The 23,918-nt window shown below is 41.3% G+C and overlaps 1 protein-coding gene across 1 annotated transcript in view; it reads left to right on the forward strand.

Moving 5' to 3' along the window:
- NSF (N-ethylmaleimide sensitive factor, vesicle fusing ATPase) overlaps nucleotides 1-23,918 on the forward strand; it is a 130,015-nt gene that overhangs the window by 92,055 nt on the left and 14,042 nt on the right. Inside the window, exons 9-10 of the mRNA XM_007959918.2 lie at nucleotides 6,892-6,958; nucleotides 9,274-9,353. Coding sequence (XP_007958109.1) covers nucleotides 6,892-6,958; nucleotides 9,274-9,353 — 147 coding nt within the window. The remainder of the gene's footprint in view (nucleotides 1-6,891; nucleotides 6,959-9,273; nucleotides 9,354-23,918) is intronic.

Genomic DNA, 23,918 nt, shown 5'->3' on the forward strand with positions numbered 1-23,918 from the left:
GCATAGTGCCTAAGGCATTTGACTGCTAACCAGAAGGCTGGCAGTTCAAACCCACCAGCCACTCCTTGGAAGGAAGGTTGGGCAATCTACTTCTGTAGGATACTGCCTCGGAAACCCAAGGAGGGGTCGCTATGAGTTGGATCCGACTCCAAGGCAGTGGTTGCGTTTTGTTTTTGTTGTTTTTCACTTAAAATGTAATGAACTCTTTTCAGTGTTACTAAAATGTGTCTTCACTACTCTGTTAAATCAGGAGCTACATAATATCCATGTAGGCCATCTCTTTTTTGGACATTTATGTTGTTTTCAGATTGTGGGTTTTTTTTTTCCCTTCATAATTATGAATAATATTCTGTAAAACTACCAAGTTAGGAACACTCTTGTCCTCCATTTTCTTATTAGACTTTTCTTTGAGTAGCATCTCATTAGCTGAAGACTTGGGTGTAAGGCTCAGATAGAGCAGTGTCTGGACCCGAGCTCTACCATACTCACCAACTCTGTGACTTTGGACTAAACCTATAATCCTCTATTTTCTGGTTTGAAAAATGAGAGTATTAATAACTGCCTCGTAGAGTTATTATGAGAATTAAATGAGATGGTAATTTATGTAAAATGTAGCACACTGCCTGGGACAAAATGTTCTCGATAATTTGCAGTGATTGATTTTACTTAACTACTGTTATTATTGTCCATACATTTCTGGTTATTTCCTTAGGGTAAATTCTCAGAATTGGGATTCCTAGGTGAAATACAAGAGTTTTTCAATAGCTTTAACACCCATATTTATCAAAACTCTTCTGTAAAAATACCAGTGACTTACAAAGCTGTACCTACCTCTTCAGAAAATTGTACCAATTCGCACTTGCATTTTCCTTGGATTCTCAATTCTTTCCTCAACTACATTTTAATGACAAAATGCTCAGTTTAAAAGATCTTTCAAAAGGCAGTGAGGATAGTTTGTGAAGCTCAGAAATACTGTAACACATTAAAGAGGCCTGGTGTGAATTAGTTACTTCATCAGATATTTTTATATAGTACTTTATTACTTAAATGAACAGCTAAGAGTTTTTGTTAGCAGAGAGGGCCATTAAGTTTGCTTTCATACTATGTCGGAATTAATTGTAATTAAGATGTTGCTTCTTGTTCACAAATGGATGGTGCAAATATATGAATTTTATTTTTAATTCGTTTAAAATTTACCTTGTACTTGCTTAATTTGCTTAATAAATCCTTCTCTGTAGATAAATATAGGCAGTCTCTCCACAGATAAACTCAACATTGCCAGAGTCTGTGGGAGGCCTCACGCTCACATTGTTGGGTAGCGAATGTTCCATAAAGATACTCAAGGCTCTGACACATCTTCCCCTTCCCATTTTGTTTCCTTCCTCAACTTTGTTTTATTTTTTAACTTTAATTCCTGTATTCACTTTTGTGCCAATACTTTTTAAAATCGTTTATTAGTGCTGGCAGTGGCATTAAGTGAACAGAAGAGCAAAGCAGCGGAATTTGATTGTAACTACCTAATCATGATGCTTTCTCAGTACATAATCAGTGCAGAGATGAAATAGGACACTCTGATAGGGATACATCTTTTAACCAAATGAGATTAAAGTATCAATTGTTTATATAAAAAAAAAATTGTACCCATTAATAACATGATAGAGTCTTGTTTTTAAAGGATTGCAAATTAATGGAAGAAATTTTCCTTTCCACTAGCTTTGTAAGGAAGAAATAATCTTTTTTGAATGTCCTCCTGTAAATTCCACTGAAATTGTAGTCTGCACAGAACAGAATCGTGGTGCCTAATCCTCCTCTTTTCATGGTTTAGTCTATACAAAGAGCAGAGCTGGAAATTGGATCTTTTGACATCAGTTACTAAGCAACAGAATTTGGACGTTTTTGGTTAACATCCTAATATATCCTGGAGCTGGTGTGGTGAGGTTTGTGCAGGTATTGCTGAGAGCAGTGGCCTCTCCGGAAGTGACTGCAAGTGCCTCTGTGGCTGGGGGCGGGCGTTTGTTGTTGTTTGGATGAATACACGGTGTCTTTTGGCTCTCGTATCTATTTGGCACACAAAGGAGAATGGCATAGATCTTTAGCAGAACTGTCAGACCTTGTGACTTTTTATGTTACTAAGAATTCTCCACTCTGTGGCTCTTGTTATGTGGAAATGTAAGATTTTTTTCCCTAAAAAGCAGAGAAAACAAATAAAGGATTTTAAGGTCATTCCAGGAAGCTCTAGTGCTTTGCCAAGTTCAGGTCCACTTCCTGAGGCAGTTTCATTAGGAGACAGCTGATGTTTGCTTGGTCTACTCCCAAATTATATTTAGAAACTAGAGATTATTCTGATAGCACCAATTTGAATGTTCTCATTTACGTTTTTTTATGCTACCAAATATGATTAGAATATGCTTTCAGCTAATTGGTGACAGGTTTACTACATTGGGAATTTTTAAGCCCCCAGATTCCTACTGTCATCAGATTGCTACTAACTAGGTACTTCACCCCAACCACTTCAGAACTGAGATGGACTCTTTCAGTTCCCAGAAGAACCAGAGATTTGATTTCACTTACCTAAGAGCATTAGAGAGAGGGTAGAAAATGGAAGACAGAATCTTAGAACAGTCACTGCTGTCATTTGTGACACTGGAAGGCTGGGATTAGCACGGAGCTAGCTGACGCTGGCCTGTTCTATTCGTGTTCCTATAGACCCCAGTCTGTAGCCACTGCCCCTCCCTTCCACACAGATGGCTCCCAGCTTATCTCAAGAATCCAGGAGTGTAGGAACTTGCAGGCCCTTAAGGACCATCTTCAGACCTGCCCCTAACTCACATGTGGCAGGAACACCACTCCTATTTCTAAGAGTTTGCAGAGTACCTCCAGCTGTGCCTTTGCCTCTGGGTCTAGGCTTCTCACTTTCTCAATTGTCTCTAGTGACCCTCAAGCCTATATTTTGTATGTCTTTCACTGAAATGAAAATTTCAGTATGTGCCTGGCTGGAAATAGACTGGGGGACTCTGCGTTTTCTGGAGATGTTCCTCATCCTGTAGAATGGACCTTGTTATCTCTATGCTGACTGATGCCACTTTTCCATACCTTTTTCCTTCTTCGGTTCTTCCCATTCTTCACTAGCTTTCTGCCTTTGATATCCCACCTGACTGACTCTAAGACTAGATAGATATAGATAATTCTACTTGCTCCATGGGAAACTCCTAATAACTTGGGTGGCCATACCTCTCAACTTGCCTTGAGCAGCCCTGGTTTTTACCTGTTGTCCCAGCATGATTATTCCCAGCTCACAAGTGTCCTGGTTCAGATGGTAAATTACGTGATGATAACTTCTCCAGCAAGGGAAGGCTAGAACATCAGGCGTCTGTCTTACTAAATAAGAGGGTAAGATTTTAAATTTAAAAAGTTTAAAGATTCTTTAAGATACAGCCACTTTAGCTCCAGTTTCAGTCCACCTGGCTAGTAAGGAAGCAAGTCATGGTGTGCAGTCGTTAAAGGGCTCAGCTGTTAACCAAAAGGTTGGCGGTTCAAACCCAGCAGCCACTCCATGGAAGAAAGATGTGGCAGTCTGCCTCTGTAAAGATTTATAGCCTTGGAAACCAGATGGGGCAGCACTACTCCGTCCTACAGGGTCACTAAGAGGTGGCATCGACGTGACAGCCGTAAGTGTTGCTCTGTGGCTAGGTAGGGCCTCGGTGCTCAGGAGCAGGCACTGAGTAACTGTGCTGTTGCTGAGGGCAAGTTGGGCATTTTGGTTGTAGTACTCTTAGCTGGGGCAGTTGCTACAATTTTGCTTTTTCTGTATCTTTCCTCCTAGTATCTTTTCAAATCCTTTGAGATTTGTCTACCTAAAGTTGAATTTTCCAGCTCAGTATATAAATATCTCTTACTTAGGCTTTAATCTGGCAGCTAATCTCATATACTTGCCGGTTGAAGCTGAATATCTTCTTCATGAGGATTTTGCTTGGGCCTCAGCCAGGAAGCTGGAGAGTGGAAGGCACAGAGATGAGGCAGGAAACACGGGTGGGAGTTGGAGGAGCGTGAAGACCTTATATGACATTTGTGACTAGATAAGAATAATGTGTGTGTAAAAAGCTAAAAGGGTGTGTGTGTATTTAAATTGGAGTAGAGTGGCTACTACCCAAAGGAGTTTCGGTTGTCAAGTTACAACTGGAACTGTACAGCGTTTTTCATGGTTAGGATGTTGTTAAGAGAGTTAGATGTGAGCACTCATCTCCCTCCAGTGATAGTAATTAATTCATTAAAAGCTATCTGTAAAAAAAAAGAAAAAAAAAAAAACCTACATTAAATAGCTGCTGAAGGCACTTCTGAAGTGTTACAGGTAGCCCATGCAGTCACCTGTGAGGTGATCGACAGTATCTGAAATAAGGGGTAGGACTGCACAGCAGCTGATCTTCAGTTTAGACCCCAGCAGTATCCTGAGTGAAGTCCCTGTGGCCATGTGAGCCATACTTTTTCCAGGAGAAGGGCTGACTCAGGAGAAACTGGAACTGCTCTAGCTAGCCAGACCATGATGTTTCAGGTCCCAGTGGTTCTAATCCACGATATTACAGCTTGATGGGCAGAATGATAGGCCTACTTCAGAGCCTGGAGTCGAACTCTGAAAAGTGTTTAAAAAAGACAAAGCATGAAATCACCTGAGTTTGTGGGGTACCATATTGGTTGTTATGTTGGTCTGTTGTTGTTGTTGTTATGTGCCATAGAGTCAGACCTGACTCATAGCGACCCCTCCTTGGGTTTCCGAGGCAGTATCACTGTGTTGGTCTAGTCTTCCAAAAATAGCAAAAAACAACCAAAACAATCCACTATGGAACTATGGCATCCAGACTTTCCTGTTTTCTTGAATTCACCAATTTAAAGCCAAAAAGAGCCATCGCTCTGTACCAGGGGCCTGTGAAATATCTAGTTCTTCTCTTTTGTCCTTCCCTTTCTGGGAGTGAGAGGGCAGGGTAAAGAGTTCTTCGTCTCCTGCTCTTTAAATACAATTGGATCCATTCCCAAACCAGCTCCTCTGCCCCTTATTTCAGTTGTCAGACCAGGATCCTTGACTGCAGACAACGTTCATTCACCAGATCCTTTGGTTCTACCTCCTCAGTGTCTCTGGCGCCTGTCCACTTCCCAGCACACCCAGCGCCCTCTCTTTTCCAGCTCAGCATGACTTCCCACCTGGGATTCCAAGTCTCATGCAACTGCTGCTCCCCTCTAATGCTTTCCTGTGCATCAGCCAGAAAAATGTTTCTAAAACACAAACTTGACATGTTTATGCTTTAAAGCTCTTTAGTGAGTTTTTGTTTAGGGCAGTGAAAACATTTGGAAATAGATAGTGGTAACAGTTGGATAATATGGTAGATGTAATTAATGTCACTGAATTATATACTTAAAAATGGTTAAAATGGCAAATATTTTCTTGTATATATTCTACCACAATAGTTTAAAAAAAAGAAGAAGAAGAAGGAAAAAAACCTCATAGTGGCTTTTTATTGCCTTTACAATGAAATTTCAACTCATATGAAGTTTGTAAGACCCTCCAAATCCAGGCAACAACAATAAGGAAATATTAGGCTATTCCAAACGAAATGGGGAGGGAGGGCTACAGTGTTGGTGCGTGGAGAGACAGGGCTGGCATGCAGGAAGTAAATGCTCCTCCTGATAGCAGTGGGACACATTGAGCCCCACTTATAGTCTTTGGAGTAGGGACCTCTCTCATTTACAGGAGAGCTAGTCTAAAGTCTTTGGGTTCTTATATTCATCTTATACATGAACTAATTCTTCTGTCTGATTTGAAATTGCTACATCCTTGCTAAAATAGAACAACTTCCTCCACTACTTTTCTTAATCTGCTGCTTTAAGACAATATACTACTATCGTTTGTCCAGTTGTAAGACTATGTCCATCTGATCCTGTGTGTTGTTGTTGTGTTGTTGTTATGTGCCATCGAGTCGGACCCGACTCATAGCAACCCCTCCTTGAGTTTCCAAGGCGTACCACTGTGGAAGTAGATTGCCCAACTGTCCTTCCAAGGAGTGGCTGTTGTTGTTACATGCTGTCAATAGGACCCGACTCATAGTGACCCCTCCTTGGGTTTCCGAGGCAGTATCACCATGGAAGTAGATTGCCCAACCTTCCTTCCGAGGAGTGGCTGGTGGGTTTGAACCTCCAGTCTTCCGGTTAGCAGTCAAGTGCCTTAGGCACTATACTACCAGAGGAGTGGCTAGTAGGTTTAAACGACCAGCCTTCTGGTTAGCAGTCAGGTGCCTTAGGCACTATGCTATCTGACCCTTTCTACCCAACTATAATTCTTTTGTAACTTGTGTCACCTTGATGTTCTGATTTGAGTTGGCAGGAGTCTTTTCTTTCTATGTCATTCCACCTAACAGGGCCACAGCTCTTACAAATAATAAAATGGCGTCAGGTTTACTCTGTCCATCCCTCATGGCTCCATTAGATCTTGAGTCACAACACTAAAGTCATACTCCTGACACAGCTATGAGACAGTGGAACAGACCTGATGGGATTTGCCAGTTGATTAATGATTAGCTTTTCTCCGCTTGTCCACGTGTGATACATGCAGCTCTCAGTGTTGAAAACAGCATTGGCCTGCTCTTCACTCAGACTGATCCAGTTGTATGGTCTTGGCAAATCACTGAACGATTTTGGTTAATTTGCTCATTTTTAATTGCCAAGAAGACCCTTACAGTTCTAAAATCCCATTCTATTAAATTCTAATTTAGTGTAGTCTGAAGTATTAGTGTTTTGTTGTACATTGTTTAGGCATTACTCAAGAATTAATTAACTTTCATTTTTTTGGAAATTGCCATAGTTTTGGAGGATAGCAGATTAATAAACAGTTTTGCTTTCTTCCAGATCTTTGATGACGCGTACAAATCCCAGCTCAGTTGTGTGGTTGTGGATGACATTGAGAGACTGCTTGGTGAGTCATCACTTTTGCTGTTGGGCCGTCTCTGCCCCATTACCGTGCAGGCCCTCCGTGGGGTCTTCAATGGCTGTGATCTTTGGGAAGGAGATCACCAGGCCTTTCTTTCGAGGCACCTCATTGGGTTTAAATTGCCAACCTTTTGGTTGGTAGCTGAGCACTTACCATTTGTGCCACATAGGGACTCCTATCTCAGAAATTAGAAGAGAAAAACAAGTGTCTACAGACTTCAGGGCAATAGAAATACCTTTCTTTGGTGGGAAATATAACATTATCCCTTCATGTGAAGTCACTGGTGGTGTTCATGTTAACTCTGCCTCATGCCCATGGCTCCATTATAAACTACTTTCCTATAAAGGCCTGTGTCTCGTTTATTTTGTGTTTCCCACAGATAATCCTGCCCATAATAAATGATTAGCAATTTTCATCTATGGATATATTTGCCATTTAGTACCTCTGAGGGACCTATGATTTATAAATTTCACTTTCAGCCTTTGGCAGACTAATGAAAGAAAGGTTTAGGATTAGAGTGAAATACACAAATTGGCTATATCACTTAGGGCAGAAGTTTAAATTTCTCTGTATCTCAGTTCTGCTCTTACAAAACAGAAACTAAAATTCCATCCTTCCTTATCCTGTAGAGCAATTGTAAAGACAAAAATGGGATAACAAATGTCGAAAACATTCTGAAGGTTAGAAAGTATTTCATTGTAATTTAAAGATAAAATTAAATACACACACACACACACACACACATACATACAAACATATAGGAAGCATCTGTGTTTAACTTCAAGGAGCCCTGGTGGTGCAGTGGTTAAATGCTCACCTGCCAACCAAAAGGTCAGCAGTTCAAAACCACCAGCCACTCCATGGGAGAAAGATGAGGCAATCTACTTCTATAAAGATTACAGTCTTGGAAACTGTGGGGCAGTTCTACTCTATGCTTTGGGTCACTGTGAGTTAGAATTAATTAAAATGGCAAGAGGTGTTTAACTGTGCTCCCACAGGACATAAAGATGGATAAGACTTAGTCTCTGTACTCAGTTAATTCATAAGGAGTAAACTAGAAATAAATGGCAGAAAATTGCCAATACTCTTATATTGTATTTCACTGTAAAAACTAAATTAATCTGGAATAAATTTATTATAGCAGTGACCCAGGATGCTACAATAAAATCCATTGAAATAGAAATCTACCTGGTGACTTAGTAAATGTCTGCAAATGCTATCCAACACATGATTTTAGTCCCTTCTTCCTTGAGCTAACCTTGATGGTACAGAAATGATTTCAATTTAACTCTTCTTCCTTCATGGTTCCCATGGTTTTCAGACTTAAGTCCTCTGTTAAAGCTACCTGTTTGTTTATTTTTCTAAGTTTTGGCAATGTTTATTATAAATTGATAGTTTTACCTATGACCTGGATTTTTGGATCTGTTATTTCTGATGCATCTAAACCCAATTTATAGTGTTATTTCTTAGAATGCTTTTAGGCACATACTCGTAGCTCTGTGTAAATTCCTTGATCTAAGCACAAATGAGATGTGTGGTCATAGCAACACTACTATGTCAGGAATGTGTGCCCTCTGAGTATATTTTCACTTGTATGAATCATTATTATCTGTGCTTGTTTGTTCATTCACTCAACAAGCATTTGCTGAGCTCTTACTACTGTGTTAGAATTATTAGTGTCACAGAAAAATAGATAAAATGCTGCCTGTCCATTATAACATGTATTGGAAAAAAAATAATTCAGAAAAGAGTATGCCATATATTCTGGAAAATGCAGAAGAGGGAAGGATGACTTTTGACTTCAGAGGGCTGATGTTTGTAGGAAGCATTGATGCTTGCCCTTAAGCACAGGGCAAGGGTGGCATGCAGCATCCAGAGAAAAGCCAAGGAGACAGTGTTTGTGCTGGATCTTGAAAGACTGGTAGGTGCTTAACAGAACATTCTCTTGTTACTGTTTCCTGCTACTCATTTTCCAGCTTTGCGCCTATGGTATACTGCCATGGTTTGCAGTAATTATTTAGAAATACACACCTATTTTTGTTTCTTTCTAAAAAGAAAATGATTTCTGAAAACCAGAGATGACTCCGTGAACTCAGAATGGGTAGTTAAAAGATTTATCAGAAATTTTACAGATAAGGGATCTTATATTTCACACATTTAAATGTTTATTATTATTATTATTATAGATTGTTGCATGACTGTTATAGGATTGTGTTTACACTTGATACAGAATGTTCTGAATGCCTAGAATATGTGTGCATGTATATCAAATCCCTAAACACAACAATGTTCTTTTCCAGATTATGTTCCTATTGGTCCTCGATTTTCTAACCTGGTGTTACAGGCTCTTCTTGTGTTATTGAAAAAGGCGCCACCTCAGGTAAAAATGATGATGGTGATGATGATGATGACAGTGAAGACATTTTCAGAGAATGTTTCAGTAAATTGCATGTAATGGTGAACTTTCTTTAACTAAGCAGGTTATCATTAGACTTACATAATTCTATTGTTGAAGGAATTGTGAAAGATCATCTGGTCTTGCCTCTTGTTTTAAGGTAGACAATTTTCTTAACAACCAGAGAGGTTTTCCCTTGATTTACTGAAGAGCTCAAAAACCCCACAGTTTCTATTAGTCTTATATTTCATTGTTTTATAAGTTCCCCACCATATTACACATCCCTGACACCCTCTGTGGTGATTATGTTTGTGTGTCAACTTGAGTGGCTAGGCAGCTGGTGGTAGTTACTTCCCATGATGAGACCAGCAATCAACTCCATGGTGGGATCTACCACAAGCAGCTGAGTAGCTGCCTTTGGGATATGGTCTGCTTCCTATATATAAGGAGAAGACTTGGGAATGGTCTGTAGCCTATGGCACGCTTGGACCCTGCATGTAGCCGTGTCATTGCTCAGCAGCCTGCCATGCTCTGCCAGCCTTGGAACTTACAATGGACTTAAGTTAATGGCCTGCCATGTGGTTTGGTAACATCAGGACTGTGCCTTTTTACTTGTCAACCTTGGGGCTTCTCAGCCTCAGCAGCCAGCAGCTGTCTGAGTGAAGAAACACCTCTAGCTCCAGTGGGCCAGGAGCAGGAGGCAGAGCTGGACCCCAAGGTTGAGGGGCTTTCACCCAGCTCCGAGAGCCTGTTACTTTGAACTTGGACTTAAAGCCTCCAAATTTTAAGAATAAACTCCTGTTTGTTAAGGCCACCCCATTTGTGGTAAATTCTTGTCAGAGCGGCACTAGGGAAGCAGAACACCCTCCGTCACTCATGAGAGATTATGATATTAATGTAGAAGCAACTAAATACATGCCCCATTTGTTTCATTTATGATTGCATAGGGTTTTCCTAAGAATTTGTATTTGGGGAAATACTTATAAAATACTTGACTTCCTGTAAGCAGACTTACAGGTGACCTTGAGTTACTTCTCTTGTATCATATGAAGCTTTTGAAAGGTAAGCTTCTAGTCAGGATTTTGGTTCATGTGGTTGCATATTTTACTGATGTGGCTGTTAAAGACGGTGATTTTGATAGCGTAACAAATTTAAAACCAACCTATGAGGGCTGGTTAAATATGTTAATTATGTGGAGGCTGCCAGGGCATGTTTGGCTATGATATAAGACACAAATTCTCGATGGATTCTGCATGCTGTCACCTCGAAGAAATGTCAATCAAAAGCATATACTAAGGGGTTAAGTGAAAAAGATCTTAATGTTTGCATAGAAATCGCATATTTGAAGTCAGAGATAAACTATAGAAAATATTTGGTATTAAGCTGCAAAATCTAATTTTTAATTTTACAGTTAAAATGATATATGCATGTGTTTCAGAGGTAAAGGTAGGGGATTTGTCTTGATTTTCTACCTTATTTGTTTTCTGTATTTTTAGAATGGTGAAAAGACATATAACCTACAACAGCCCTGAAATTTTACTATATAGTTCCTGTGGAAGGCTTTGTTAATCATCTTTCTAAAAACTGGCATTCCCCAAAACTGGAGTTTTAGCTTATACCAAAGCTGAAGTTAAAGAACTAAGTACACTTTTCCCTTCCCTGATTTCCTCAGTATTTTTATAAGTATGTAAATAGATACATTTGAAATTATTGGAATGTAAATACTTTCTCCCCATTATTGATATTTATCACAAAAACATCCTTTTTTATAAAATTAGCATTTTAAAAATTACTAGAATCAGATAATTTTTCCAGATAATGAAATTTCTTTCTTACAATAATCAGTTTAGGAGCTAAAAAGAATTTACACAAAAAGTCATTTTGGGAGAGAGGGAATAAGTTTTCAATGATATTTTTAAATTGCTTGTCCTTTTCATTACTAAATACTATATACACCAGGAGCTCTGGTAGCGTAGTGCCTAAGGCACTTGACTGCTAACCAGAAGAAGGCTGACAGTTCAAACCTACCAGCCACTCCTCGGAAGAAAGGTTGGGCAATCTACTTCCGTAGTGATACTGCCTCGGAAACCCAAGGAGGGGTCGCTATGAGTCGGGGCCGACTCGACAGCACACAACAACAACAACAACATATACACCAATTTAAACAGAGAGGAATCCTCTGGCTAAGAGTTATTTGATACTTGTAATCTATAAATGCTAATAGAAAGAAACAGAACATAGTAACAAATGAACTGCTAGAGTTTGATTAAAGACTTAATCAGAATGACCATTCCTTTAAAAATTATCATTAAGACTCTAAGGAAGGACCGTTATCTTATGCTTTAAAAATCTCACAGCATCTGGCACAGAGGTTTAGAGGTACGTGATGAATAACTTATTCAACAAAATGTATTTTTTGAGTGTCCTGTCATTTTGGTGGAGCTAAGTGTCTCAGTACTGCTGAGGTTGTATTTTTACATAGGGGGTGATTTGAGAGAAAACAAAAACAAGTGATATTCAAATGACCATTAAGCACATGAAAAGATGCTCAACATTGGCCATCCAAAAAACCAAACCCACTGCCATTGAGTCACTTCTGACTCAGAGCAACCCTAATAGGACAGGGTAGAACTGCCCCCATTGGGTTTCTAAAGCTGTAAATCTCTACCGAAGTAGACTGGGTCATCTTCCTCCTGTGGAATGGCTGGTGGGTTTGAACAGCCAGCCTTTTGGTTAGCGTGTGAATGCATTAACCACTGCCCTACCAGAGCTCCTACATTGGCCGTGAGGGAAATATAAATCAAAGCCATGAGTTACCACTTCACACCCACTATGATGACTAGAATCGAGAAGAGAAAATAACAAGTGTTGACAAGGACATGGAGAAATAGGAACTCTCATACACAGCTGGTAGGTGTGTAAACTAGTGCATTGACATTGGAAGACAGTCTGGCAGTTCCTCAAAAGGTTAAATACATACGAGTGGAACTGCTATTTCATATGGTAGGTGCATTTCACAAAATAAAAATATGCATTCTTTGTACCACCTTGCTTTTTAAATTAGTTTGTATACTCTCAGGAAATAAGTTTTTAGACTGATCTAGTGTCAAGAGCATTTGTCATTGGATAGCAGAAGCATTCCCGTCACTAACCATCATTGTCTAGGTGTTTCAGGTGTTTTCAATTAAATATTAAAAGTGTGTGAATCTGAATGTTGCAAAGGTGTGTAAAGTGGTAGAATACTATTATTTATCACTGGCAAGAAAGCAGGAAAATTGTAGGCATTTTCCTTTCAAAAGAAGAATAGCGTATGTATCCGATACAGTAATCATATCAGTCACAGAATCCTTCATTTGGCATTTGCTGTAATTCCGGCTTTCACACAGAAAAATTGTGTGTGCATGTGTGCACATGCTCAAATAAAAGACCCCCTTCAGGGGCGCTGTGTTATTATGGATCAAGATAGTCTCTTTCTGCTTCTCCCCCTCCCCGGGACCCCCTCCCCTGTTAGAAATTGGCTTATTAAAACTGCTTCACAAGCCCTCCTTTTCTCCCTTTGTCATTGCCTTGGTCTTGGATTTTCAGCGTAGGACTAAAAATGCAAGTCAGATTTCAGTTACTAGGATAATTTTCTTTGAATTTTAAATTTTTCGAAGCAAATGCATAGATTTTTAATGAACCTGGTATTCAGTGGCTTTGCTTTCAATTTAGCTGGAGAGTTAATTTCATGATTGATTTATTAGCCCTTTGAAAGTCTAAAAAGTGGTATCTGTAGTTCTTGAAGACTGAAAAACATCATCACATTTTGTTTAGCATCTTTTTAAAACCAATTAAAAGCTTTTCTAAAATGGATTGAACAGGGGAAAATAAACCATGTTCCCTAGGTCTTTATTTCAATCAAGTTTCCCTGTGTTCTGCAGGAGAAGAGATGGAGAGGGGATAGAAAAATTGAAAAGGGCTGTCCCAGCAGGGGGCCGCGCCGGAGAAAAGGGCTTCTCTGAGAACGCTGCCGCGCAGCCCGACAGCTCGGGGCCTGCTTCATCTACATGCAGGGTCACACAGGGCCTGGGGTGCCCACCGTCCCCACGGAGGCTTCACATGTTCTTCCCTGCTGATTCCTGTGAAAAGCTAACAATTGGTTTGGAGGGTAAAAGACCACTGCAGTTCACCCTCCCCGAGCTGGACGTACAATTTGTCCAGTGTTAGGAAATGTCCGGCTTAGCATTGAGAGGCTTGAAGACACCCCTCCTTCCAGTGAGATTCCTAAAGCTGCCTCTTTCACTTGATGACACCGGGGCTCTTTTCAAGCATTGCAGATTTATGAAAGTTGAGGGGAATGTGCTTTTTTTAAGAGCAGGAGGATGAAAGCCTTCGTCTTAATGTCAAGGAAGAAGCGACAGCAAGCAACAAGGCCAGGTGAATCTCCCTGCCACCTGCAGACCCAGCAGCTTTATTCCTTCCCTCCTAGACCTCCTCAGCCACCTCCTTCTTCTTTTTGGAAGACAGAATTCCTGAAAAGGAACTCCTCAGGCTGTAAAATGACCAGAGTTCCTAGTTTCCTCCCCAAGAGTGAGAGTACTTAAACCCTTTAACTTGCCTCTAATGTCCGGTTTACTGGGTACTTTTCAGAATAGCATTGGAGGGCCTCGTCTGCATGTAACAGACTAGCCTTGGAATTTATGGGGAACCCTTCCTTTTTTCAGTTCAATGTCTCCCAACCTCCCAACCTTTTTCATGTCATGGCCCACAGAAAATAACATCTGACGATACATGTGGGTAAATGGATGAGGCCACTCACAACTGGCCAGGGATCCAGCCACCCAAGTGCCAGTCCGCCTTCCTAAGGGAATGCATACCTTAGCCAACTTAGAACTCGTTTGCAGCACACTAGCTGGAAAATGCTCCAAATTCGTAGCATTATTGCTGGAAGTAGAACACTCAGACCTGAAAGTTGTTGGAGTTTTAGCTAAATTCTAAAGTTGCTGAAAAAAATAACTCTTCTTCAGTGCTCTGGTACCTAGGCATATTACCGAATAAGAAAGAAGTAGAATTTCGAGCTGAGAGGTATGAAACCAGTAAGAGGTATTAGTAGACTCGTGATGGGAACTCAGGCAGAGAGCTTGGTTTCTCCACGGGTTATGTTTTATCATCTCAACATTACCAGTCTCCAAACAAAACTGCTTTTCATGCAGTCCTTATGTGTTATCTTAGGACAGTCTTATTTCAGATATGTTATTAGGAAGTCTTGCTAATATTAAGCAACTCTTCAGGCTTTGGGTTGCTTTAGTGAAACAAGCAGATAATGAAAGAGACTTCAGATTGTACAGGCCTAAACATGAGTATCTCTCCATCTATCTGTTCGAAATTAACTCTGGCTAATGACTGCAATATGACTCAATAAGATGTGTAACCACTTTAGGAAAGAAGTTTAGTCATTTTGCCAGACACATTAATTGTAATCCCTGATGTGGTGACTTCTGCATTGGGCTTCATTTCATTGTTTCAAAAAGCCGTGTGATGACTGACAATTTAGTGGCCCAGCTTTCCCATTATTAAGTCAGTGACATCATTCGATGGCTACTATATTTTATAAAATTATCTATAAAAACTCACTGCCATCAAGTCAATTTCGACTCATAGCAACCACCTTTGAGTTTCCAAGGCTACATATAAACTTTATGGAAGTAGATCACCCCATCTTCCATCCACGGAGCAGCTGGTGGGTTTGAACCACTGACCTTCTGGTTAACAGCCAAATGCCTTATCCACTGTGCCACTAGAGCTCTTTAAAATTGTCTATAGGTATAATCTAAATATACACTTTAGTAGATTGTCTTGGGAAGTTCTATATGAATTGTGTATGTGTGTGTATAGAAAATACATATCTATGTAGAGTAATTGCAAAAACCAAAAAAAAAAAATGGTGAAAGAAATTTGGTGAATCTTTTTATAAAATATTGCTACAAATATGTTATCTGATTAATAAAACTAAGTTTTCAAAATAGAGGGTTTTTAAAACTTGTGGGCACATGACAGCAGCGTTAGAGAGGTGTTGATTATAGTGTCTTTGTATTCCATGGTGCCATGGATTTAGTTGTGAATTCCCTCTCTGCAGAAGGTACTGACTCCTTGTGTTGTTGTTATGTTGTTATGTGCCGTCGAGTCGGACCCGATTCATAGCGACCCCTCCTTGGGTTTCTGAGGCAGTATCCCTACGGAAATAGATTGCCCCATCGTCCTTCCGAGGAGTGGCTGGTGGGTTTGAACCGCCAGCCTTCGGGTCAGCAGTCAAGTGCATTAGGCACTACGCTACCAGAGCTCCCAAAGAGCTGACTCCTTGTATTAGACTTAAAATCAGAAAACCTGGGTTTGAGTCTTAGCTCAGACATCTTCTGACTTGAATTAGTCCTTAACTTCTTCATGCCTGTTTCTTCATCTGCCTTACCTACCCTGCTGGGTTTTGTTGAGGGTCAGCCAAGATGATGTGTAACAAAGCCCTTTGTAAAACTGTGGATTATACAGATTCAAGGTATTAATGCCTTGTTGTGAGAATTGGGGAGTTATCCAAAGGTAGGCGTGTGCTCTTGTCCACAGAGGATGCCGTTTGTAAAGGACCCATTTGTGGAATCTTAGCCTGAGAGCTTTGTAAAGCAAGGGCATGCCTGACCTGCATGATTTAAAGGTCCCCATTGCCTGATGTCAGATGGTTGAAATCTAAGGTTCCATTTCTTCCTGTTTTGTTCTGTTTCAAAGTTCTTGGAGGTTCTAGTATTTTATTAAGACTATCGCATGGAACTGGAAATGTATTTTCTGGTTAAAAAAAATAAAAGGCAAATGGGAAAGCAATAACTACATTAAACTGGAGAGGATTTCAATGAGAGAGATGCCTTCGGATAATGCACAGAACTCTTTTTCCTTGTAAAATAGGAAAACTAAGGAAAGGAACTGCTAAACATAGCAAGCTCCTATGGAAAGGGAGCTCAGAGTTCCATCTTGGGATTCCCAGAGCACAACTTCTCTCATTTGCAATCCTGGAAAAAGAAATAGAAACACCCTGCTTGGCCATCTGTCATTTGCTAAAATTTTTAAGCTTCCTAAGTCTTAAGACAGGGTCTCTGGGGTAGAGATCGGGGATCCTTGTTTAGAAGGAAAAATGAAGTAGAGATAGGAAGTTCAGAGCTCAGCTGGGTGAGGGGTAAAGGGAGAACAGGGCTTCAGGCCGTGATGAGGTCCCTGAGTGCACCTCCCAGTGGCCCTAGTCCTCTGCCTCCAAGCCCACTTACTTCCTTCTTCCTGTGGCCACCTGCTGCTTGTGACTGAAATTCCCCTTTTCTTCTAACTCATGGTGGGGCAGAATGGCATTTCACAGCTTCTGTCCTACCTTCCTGTCCCTGAAACAAGTACCCAGATCTTTGGAGATTTCCTTGGAGTTCATACAAGTGGCATTGCAGCTGTTGAGTAAGAAGAGCTAACAAGTGGCACCTCACAAAGGGTCCAGAATGACCCGTCAGTATTTCTGATATTTATTGGGATGTAGACGCAGCTGGGCCTTGACCTTTTTTCATCACGCCTTGGTCTGTCATCACTTCTTCATCTTGACTGTCGTACTTACCCCTCACATTGAAAAGTAGAAAGGGTACTTTTCACAAGGAAGGCTTCAGACTGCAATCTGCCAAGCCCCACTTTTTTGGTTTTTCAAAAACCCTGTTGAGGCTATATAAGTTATAATAGTGTTGGATAGGTATTTTTACGATGAAGGGTGTTAACTACACACAGAGCTGACACTGGCAGTCTGAGTAAGAGCACAGAAGTTAGAATCAGAGGTCTTGGATTCAAATCCACTCACTTAACTTCCAAGCCTCTATTTTCTCATTTGTAAAATGGGAACAACAGTAACATCTGAGTTGTAAGGACTAAAGATAAATGTGTATCATAGTTCTTTGTAAACTGCAAAGCAGTTTGATGTTTGATATCAAACAGAGTGAGGAGTAAAGGCGAAGCAGGGCTTTAGGCCCTAATATTTGAGTTACGGGATCAGGCAGCACTGAGTTCCGTTGTGCAGGGGCAGCCCACCAAACAGCAGCTAACAACAACAGGCCCAGGTGGCTGCTGCTGTAGAAACCAGACCTAGAAGTATCAGCAGGAAAGCGCAAAGCAGCTTTCCTTTTCTCCTGGCTGCCACCCATCTTCTTCCCACAGGCCGTGCCGTGGCCAGTCCTGGAGCTTGGGGATGAAGGCATGCAGTTTCAGGCAGTAGTAAGAGGAAGGAAGAGAGGAAGAAATACCAAGTGGCAGCAGTGAGATGGAAAGCTGGTGTCCCTTTTATGTGTGTAAACTGAGCCCAAGTCAGATACTGCCTGCGTAACTGTCAAATCACCTTTCACTTCGTGCTCCATTATTCTCACAGTGTGATGTCAGTTACAAAGAAGAAAGACTGGAAGGAGGTGTGCCAGAACTATTGATTGCAGTTGCGTTTCTGTCAGTGACCTCCATACTTTAAATGCATATCCTTGCCAGTAAAAAGCATTTGAGCTCTTCCCTCCAATATTTTCACACATACATTATTCCATAAAATGATGCTCACTTTAAAACATATTCAGAAAAGAAGTTTTCCAAGACAGAAGTTAAAAGGAAATTGTGTTTTTCCATTTTCCAAGACAGAAGTTAAAAGGAAATTGTGTTTTTCCATTTAAGGACAACTATTGGATGGGAGCTCTGGTAGCATAGTGGCTAAGACACTTGCCTGATAACCAGACGGCTGGCGGTTCAAACCCACCAGCCACTCCTCGGAAGGAAGGTTGGGCATTCCTACTTCCGTAGTGGTACTGCCTCGGAAACCCAAGGAGGGGTCGCTATGAGTTGGGGTTGACTCGATGGCACATAACAACAACTACAACAAATTCTTAGGTGATGGGATTATATTTGATTTTTCTTTCTACTTTGTTATTTCACATATTTTATAAATTTTCTACAATAAGCATATATTACTTTGATAAGCAGGAAAAAATAAAGACAATGTATATTCAGTTATTTTCATTTTTTAATTCAGTAGCATAACTGTCAAAATTCTTTCGTTTCACTCTTTTGCAACTCATCTGCTCTTTGACCACCAGAGTTGGATGATTCTACCTTTATAGCTAAGCTTGTCTATGTGTAATATATATTTTTAACCTTCTTGTTTATTTTAAGGGTCTGTAAAACGCCCTATAGTCCTGAGAGTAACAGTATGGCCGTGCCTCATGACTCTTGGGTTGTCCTTGGAAACCCATGTGGCATTCAGCTCAGTGCCGTGTTCCTGGTCTGACTTCTGACAGTTGAATGCCCATGTGACTAAAGCTGACCAAGATAGATGGTGAAAATTCTTCCAAGTGTCGTATAAGGGAGACAGGAAGTTTCTTTTCCATCCAAAAATATTTCTTTGACATGCAAGTGTGAAGTACTATTTTCAGGAACATATGCTTTTATTAGGCCAAGCAGTTCATAAACATTGTGCACTGTTGTTGCTGTTGTTATGTGCCATCGAGTTGTCCCTGACTCATAGCGACCCCTCCTTGGGTTTCCGAGGCAGTATCACTACGGAAGTAGATTGCCCCGTCTTCCTTCCGTATTATGCACTGTAGAGATACTAAGGTGAATAAAACCTTGCACCTGCCCTCACAGAGTTTATAATCCAGGACCACCTGTGCCACTGCACAGCTTGTGCACTTCAGAGAAATAGCCAGTCAGGGTAGTAAGTGGAAATTAAAATCCAGCCCACATCCTGCTCACTAAGCCACGTACCCTAGTGTGGGGCTGAATCTGCCCCACTCATAGGGTTGCCTGATTCATTCAGCAAAACAAAATACGCCCAGTTAAATTTAAATTTCAGATAAACATCAAATAGTTTTTAGTGTAAGTATATCCCGTGCAGTGGTTGACACATACCCAGGGTCTTTGGGAGAGCAATGATGGCCACATTCACCCAGAGGGCCACTTTCCTCTTTCCTCTGATACTTTCACCCAGGGAGTTGTTGTTTCCTGATTCATAGCAGAGACTAGCCAGTGTCCCTGTTAGAATCCAGTGATTATAAAGATGATAAAGATGTGTAAACAGATGCATATTGTTAAAGTTTACAGGTTAAAGGGTTCCGGTGGAACATAAAGGAACATGGTCTTTTTACCTGAGAAAATATGCAAACATTTCACAAATAGTAGTTCTTGATCTTGGTCTTGAAACATGAGGAAGAGGAGACTGAGGGCCATCCTGCTGTGCTGAGGAATTCCAGCTCTGCAGTGATGGGCAGAGATGGTGAAGGATGTCCTTAGCCAGGGGTAGCAAATTTTCATTATTTACATACTGCCTGATACCTAGGAATCTGAGGGTATGTTTCGTGTACAGTTATGAACTTAGGCTTCCTATGACATGTTGAGTATCACTGGAGGGAAGAACAGGAATTCATAAGAAATCAAAGACTTCGTTTTCTCAAATGACTGACGCTTAACCTCTTTAAATACCAATTGTTATACTTCTGTCTTTTTTTAAATTTCCTACATACGTCTTTGGCGTCTTAAGCAAAGCCAAATAAACACTATGTTAATGAGTAAGAATCAGTGTTATAGATCAGTCACATGGGCCAGTGATCTGGTGAGTGAGACTGCTCAGGAACCATTGGGATGTTCTGGACGCTACCCTGGTAGGCAGTAAGTAGTCCCAGTAGACCCTGTTCTTTGAAAGGTCTGTGCCTTTCTTCATTTTTTAATGGCCATCAGCTGTTACTTGTAGAATCCAGTTAAGTTGTAGCAGTCTGCCTGCCTCTGGCCATTCCCCCCTTTTAATTTGCTGCTTCTGGTCTGCGGTGAAGTAAGAAAGATAACCACCAGGAAGCTGGTGGCATGTTGGTAAAAATAAGAGTAAGTAGGCCTCGAAGCCTGCTGGAGGGTCTTCCCTGTAAGCAGGGCCACCTGATGAGTTTCCCCTTTCCTCCATTAAAAAACAAATTAACAATTTATATTTACAACCATATGGGTATAAAGACAAATATCTCACTATATTAAAACATTTTCTTTCACCTAAAATTCCTTTTTTTTTTTTTTTTCCCCCTTCTGATTTTCAAAGAAATTAGAATACTTTTATGGGCCCCTAGCAAATCAGCCCTGCCTCTGGGTAAAATGACCTGAGTGTCACTTGAGTTGCTCTGTGTCCTAGAAGCTAGAGGCTTATTTTATGGTTCTTGTCTATGTTCTGGATAGTTGAATTTGTTTAGAAAATTGGCCTCCAGATAAGTGAAATATTATTACTACATATTGAGTCCATGTCCTGAGAGGGTGAGACCTCAGGGAGTAAAGTGAGTTGTATAGAATTAATGAGGGCTGACTCAAGGGAACACAAATTTTGAAATATCTTGAACATAAGAACTAATTGCCAATTGGTAGAAGACTCTAGGAAGAACTTGAATGAAGAGGAATGTTATGGATGAATATCATAGAGGTGGAAATTAAATCAGGAAGAAGAAGAAAATGTACCTTATTAGAGCACAGCAGTCAGTTTAGAGTGTATCAGCCTAAAAGCTGAGAAAGGGAAGGGGACGTCTACTTTAGGTACAGGGTTAGGGCATTTGGGCTGAGAAGGGGAAGGGGACGTCTACGTTAGGTGCAGGGTTAGGGCATTTGGGTTTGCAATTAGTCTGTGGTCCTCTTCTCAGTTAAGTTTCTAACGAGAAGCGCTGCAGAAGTCTTTCCTGGCACTAAGTGGTATGGTGAGTACAATTTTATTTTCTGAATTTATTTAACCTTTTCTCCTAAGAGCTCAGAGGTCATTATTTCTAGGTGATACATCTACCTGATTCATAATGAACGGATCAGCCATTGCTGGTAAGAGTTAAAAAATTATACAAATAAGAACAGTGGAACTTAATGAGGCCTGAACTCTAGTTTCTGCTCCCTCATTGGCTGTAGAGCCCCAGACAGGTCCCTTCACCTCTCACCCCAGTTTTCTATACTACAAAAAAGACCCCCCCCAAAAAAAAAAAATAAATAATTGACTAGATCATCTTTAAGAGCTGCTCTGAGCGTGTATCGGATGATTCAGTGTCTATCATAAGTTGGTGCTAAGACGTTCTCTGATACCGTGAGGGGGTCTGCTCTGACCTACAGTAATTAATTTAAAATGATCTGGGGTTCTCTTTCTCACTCCATAGCCAGTTTGCATCAGGAATGCCCTCCTTCTTGTCCTCTGGCCTGCTTGCTGCACTAGGGGAGGACGGTTACAAAGACAGAGGAAGAATTTGCCCCAGGGTAGAAACTAATGGTCGTCTGCCTAGTTGTAGCAGGATTTATTTGAAACATCCTTCCTTTGGTATTCAATTTAAACATTTAACTACCAAAAAAAAGAACAGACATTTGAGCATGAGAAATCAGAAATGCGTTCAGGACCTGCAAAGAGGCCCCATTCTTCTTTCGCCATCCAGACTCCTGGTTGTTTTTAATGGTCATCAAGGTTTTCCTCTGGTTTCTGGCTTCTAAAGAATCTTATCTCTCCTATGCTAGGGAATCCAGTATCATCCAGTCAACAGCTGATCAATTGATTAAGTAAAGGAAAAGCTAAGTTATGACAGCCTTGGGCAGCTCCTTATATTGCAAATGAAGCATACATTCCATTCATTCTAGACTCTCTTCTTTGAAAATTGTTGCTATCATGGAGTTCAGCACTAGGGGCTCGGAGGTGTTGATGCTCTGAAATGGTTAGTAGTTATTTTCCCATGGAACACTTGGTATAGTGCGTATTTTTCTAGGGCTGAGAGAGAGAAACGATGAAGAAGCAGTCTGGTACCCTGGAAAACTACACGGGGCCCAGAGGTCATTCAATTCTCCCTTAATAATTTCTCACCATGTATAAGGTACTATGCTAGCCCTGGATCCATCAATAAAACTAGACAGACAAGAGACCTGCACGCATGAAGGCAGGCCAACAACATGTAAGTGAAGTCTGTATTAGATTTAAAAGGTGACCCGTGCAGTGGGGAGAAAGGGAGAGGCAGAGTGCCAGAGTGTACATGTGGAGGGGGGGGGCACAGAGGATTGAGTTTAAATGGGGATCTGAGGGACACAGTTGTTGTTGTTGTTGTTATGTGCCGTCGAGTCAGCCCGACTCATAGCGACCCCCTTGGGTTGCTGAGGCTGTATCACTACGGAAGTAGATTGCCCCATCTTCCCTCCGAGGAGTGGCTGGAGGGACGCGGTAGGAAAAGGTGGCACTTGTGCAGAGCATTGACTAAGGGAGAGAGGCATCCGGCTCTGTAAGGGAAGGTGTTCCAGGCAGAGGGACACAAGATTGTCTTCTGTATACCAGGCATGCGGTTCTAAGCACTGCCAGGACACACAGGAATAAAACATGGTTCCTACTCCCAGAGAGGTGACAGGCTGGAAACAAGATTCAGACTTGCAAATAAATGCAGGGATAAAGTTGTACACTGTGGTGGGTAGACTTTTTTCGTAAAGGTCTCTCTTTGTATGGACTAATTCAAGTAAGTAAAAATAGGAGAAATTATCCCTATTTCAAGAAGGAAGCCAGGATACCCAATGGAAGACACTGCCCCTCCTCCCAAGGAAGCTTCTCCTCACCCTGTCTCCCGACTGATTGCTCCTCGAAGTCGCTGCCTCTCACTGTGGGTTCTTAATCCCACCGTTACGGTGGAGGAGAGGAGAGGTGCTGAGAAGTTAAGTAAGTCACCCCACATCACACAGTTACAAATGATAGAAAGGCGCTCTGGTGGTGCAGTGGTTAAACCACTCAGCTGCTAACCTGTAGCTTGGTGGTTCAAACCCACCAGCTGTTCCACAGGAGAAAGATGAAGCAGTCAGTGTCCATAAAGATTTACAGCCTTGGGAACCCTATGGGGCAGTTCTACTCTGTCCTATAGGGTCACTATGAGTCAGAATCAACTCAGTGGCAGTGGGTGTAAATGATGCAGCCTGTACTTTTCCTACTGCACTAAGCCAGTGGTCTGTTAGGGAACTCACCTCTAGTTGCGTTGCTTTCTGCCAGCCCTGGGCTTGCAGTAAAGAGGGCGGGCGTGTGAGGTGCTGGATAAAAGGTGGAATGGCCTTCCTAGGCTTGCTCTTATTGAAGTGGGAGCTCTGGTAGCATAGTGGCTAAGACAGTTGCCTGCTAACCAGATGGCTGGCGGTTCAAACCCACCAGCCACTCCTCGGAAGAAAGGTTGGGCAATCCTACTTCCGTAGTGATACTGCCTCAGAAACCCAAGGAGGGGTCGCTATGAGTCGGGTTTGACTCGACGGCACATAACAACAACAACAGGCTTGCTCTTAGAACCGGCCTGTCGTAGGTACAGCAGCTTTCCCCAGGCCGCTAGACTGGCTGCGTGGAGCTGCTGTATCACCTCCCTCTTCATCACAGTTCTTGCTCCTTAAGAGCCTGCTTCATTTTCCTGCTGCGTTTTCCATTAAGCCTCCTTCCTTAGGGTAGCATCAGAATCCTCCTTTCATTCGCTGGCTGCCTACTCCCCTTCTCTCCATAAAGGTTCATTTTCAGCTTAGCTTTCTGGGCTCAGC

Source organism: Orycteropus afer, unplaced genomic scaffold, assembly GCF_000298275.1.
Source record: "Orycteropus afer afer isolate SDZICR_OR568_19922 unplaced genomic scaffold, OryAfe1.0 scaffold00018, whole genome shotgun sequence".
Taxonomy (NCBI): Eukaryota; Metazoa; Chordata; class Mammalia; order Tubulidentata; family Orycteropodidae; genus Orycteropus; species Orycteropus afer.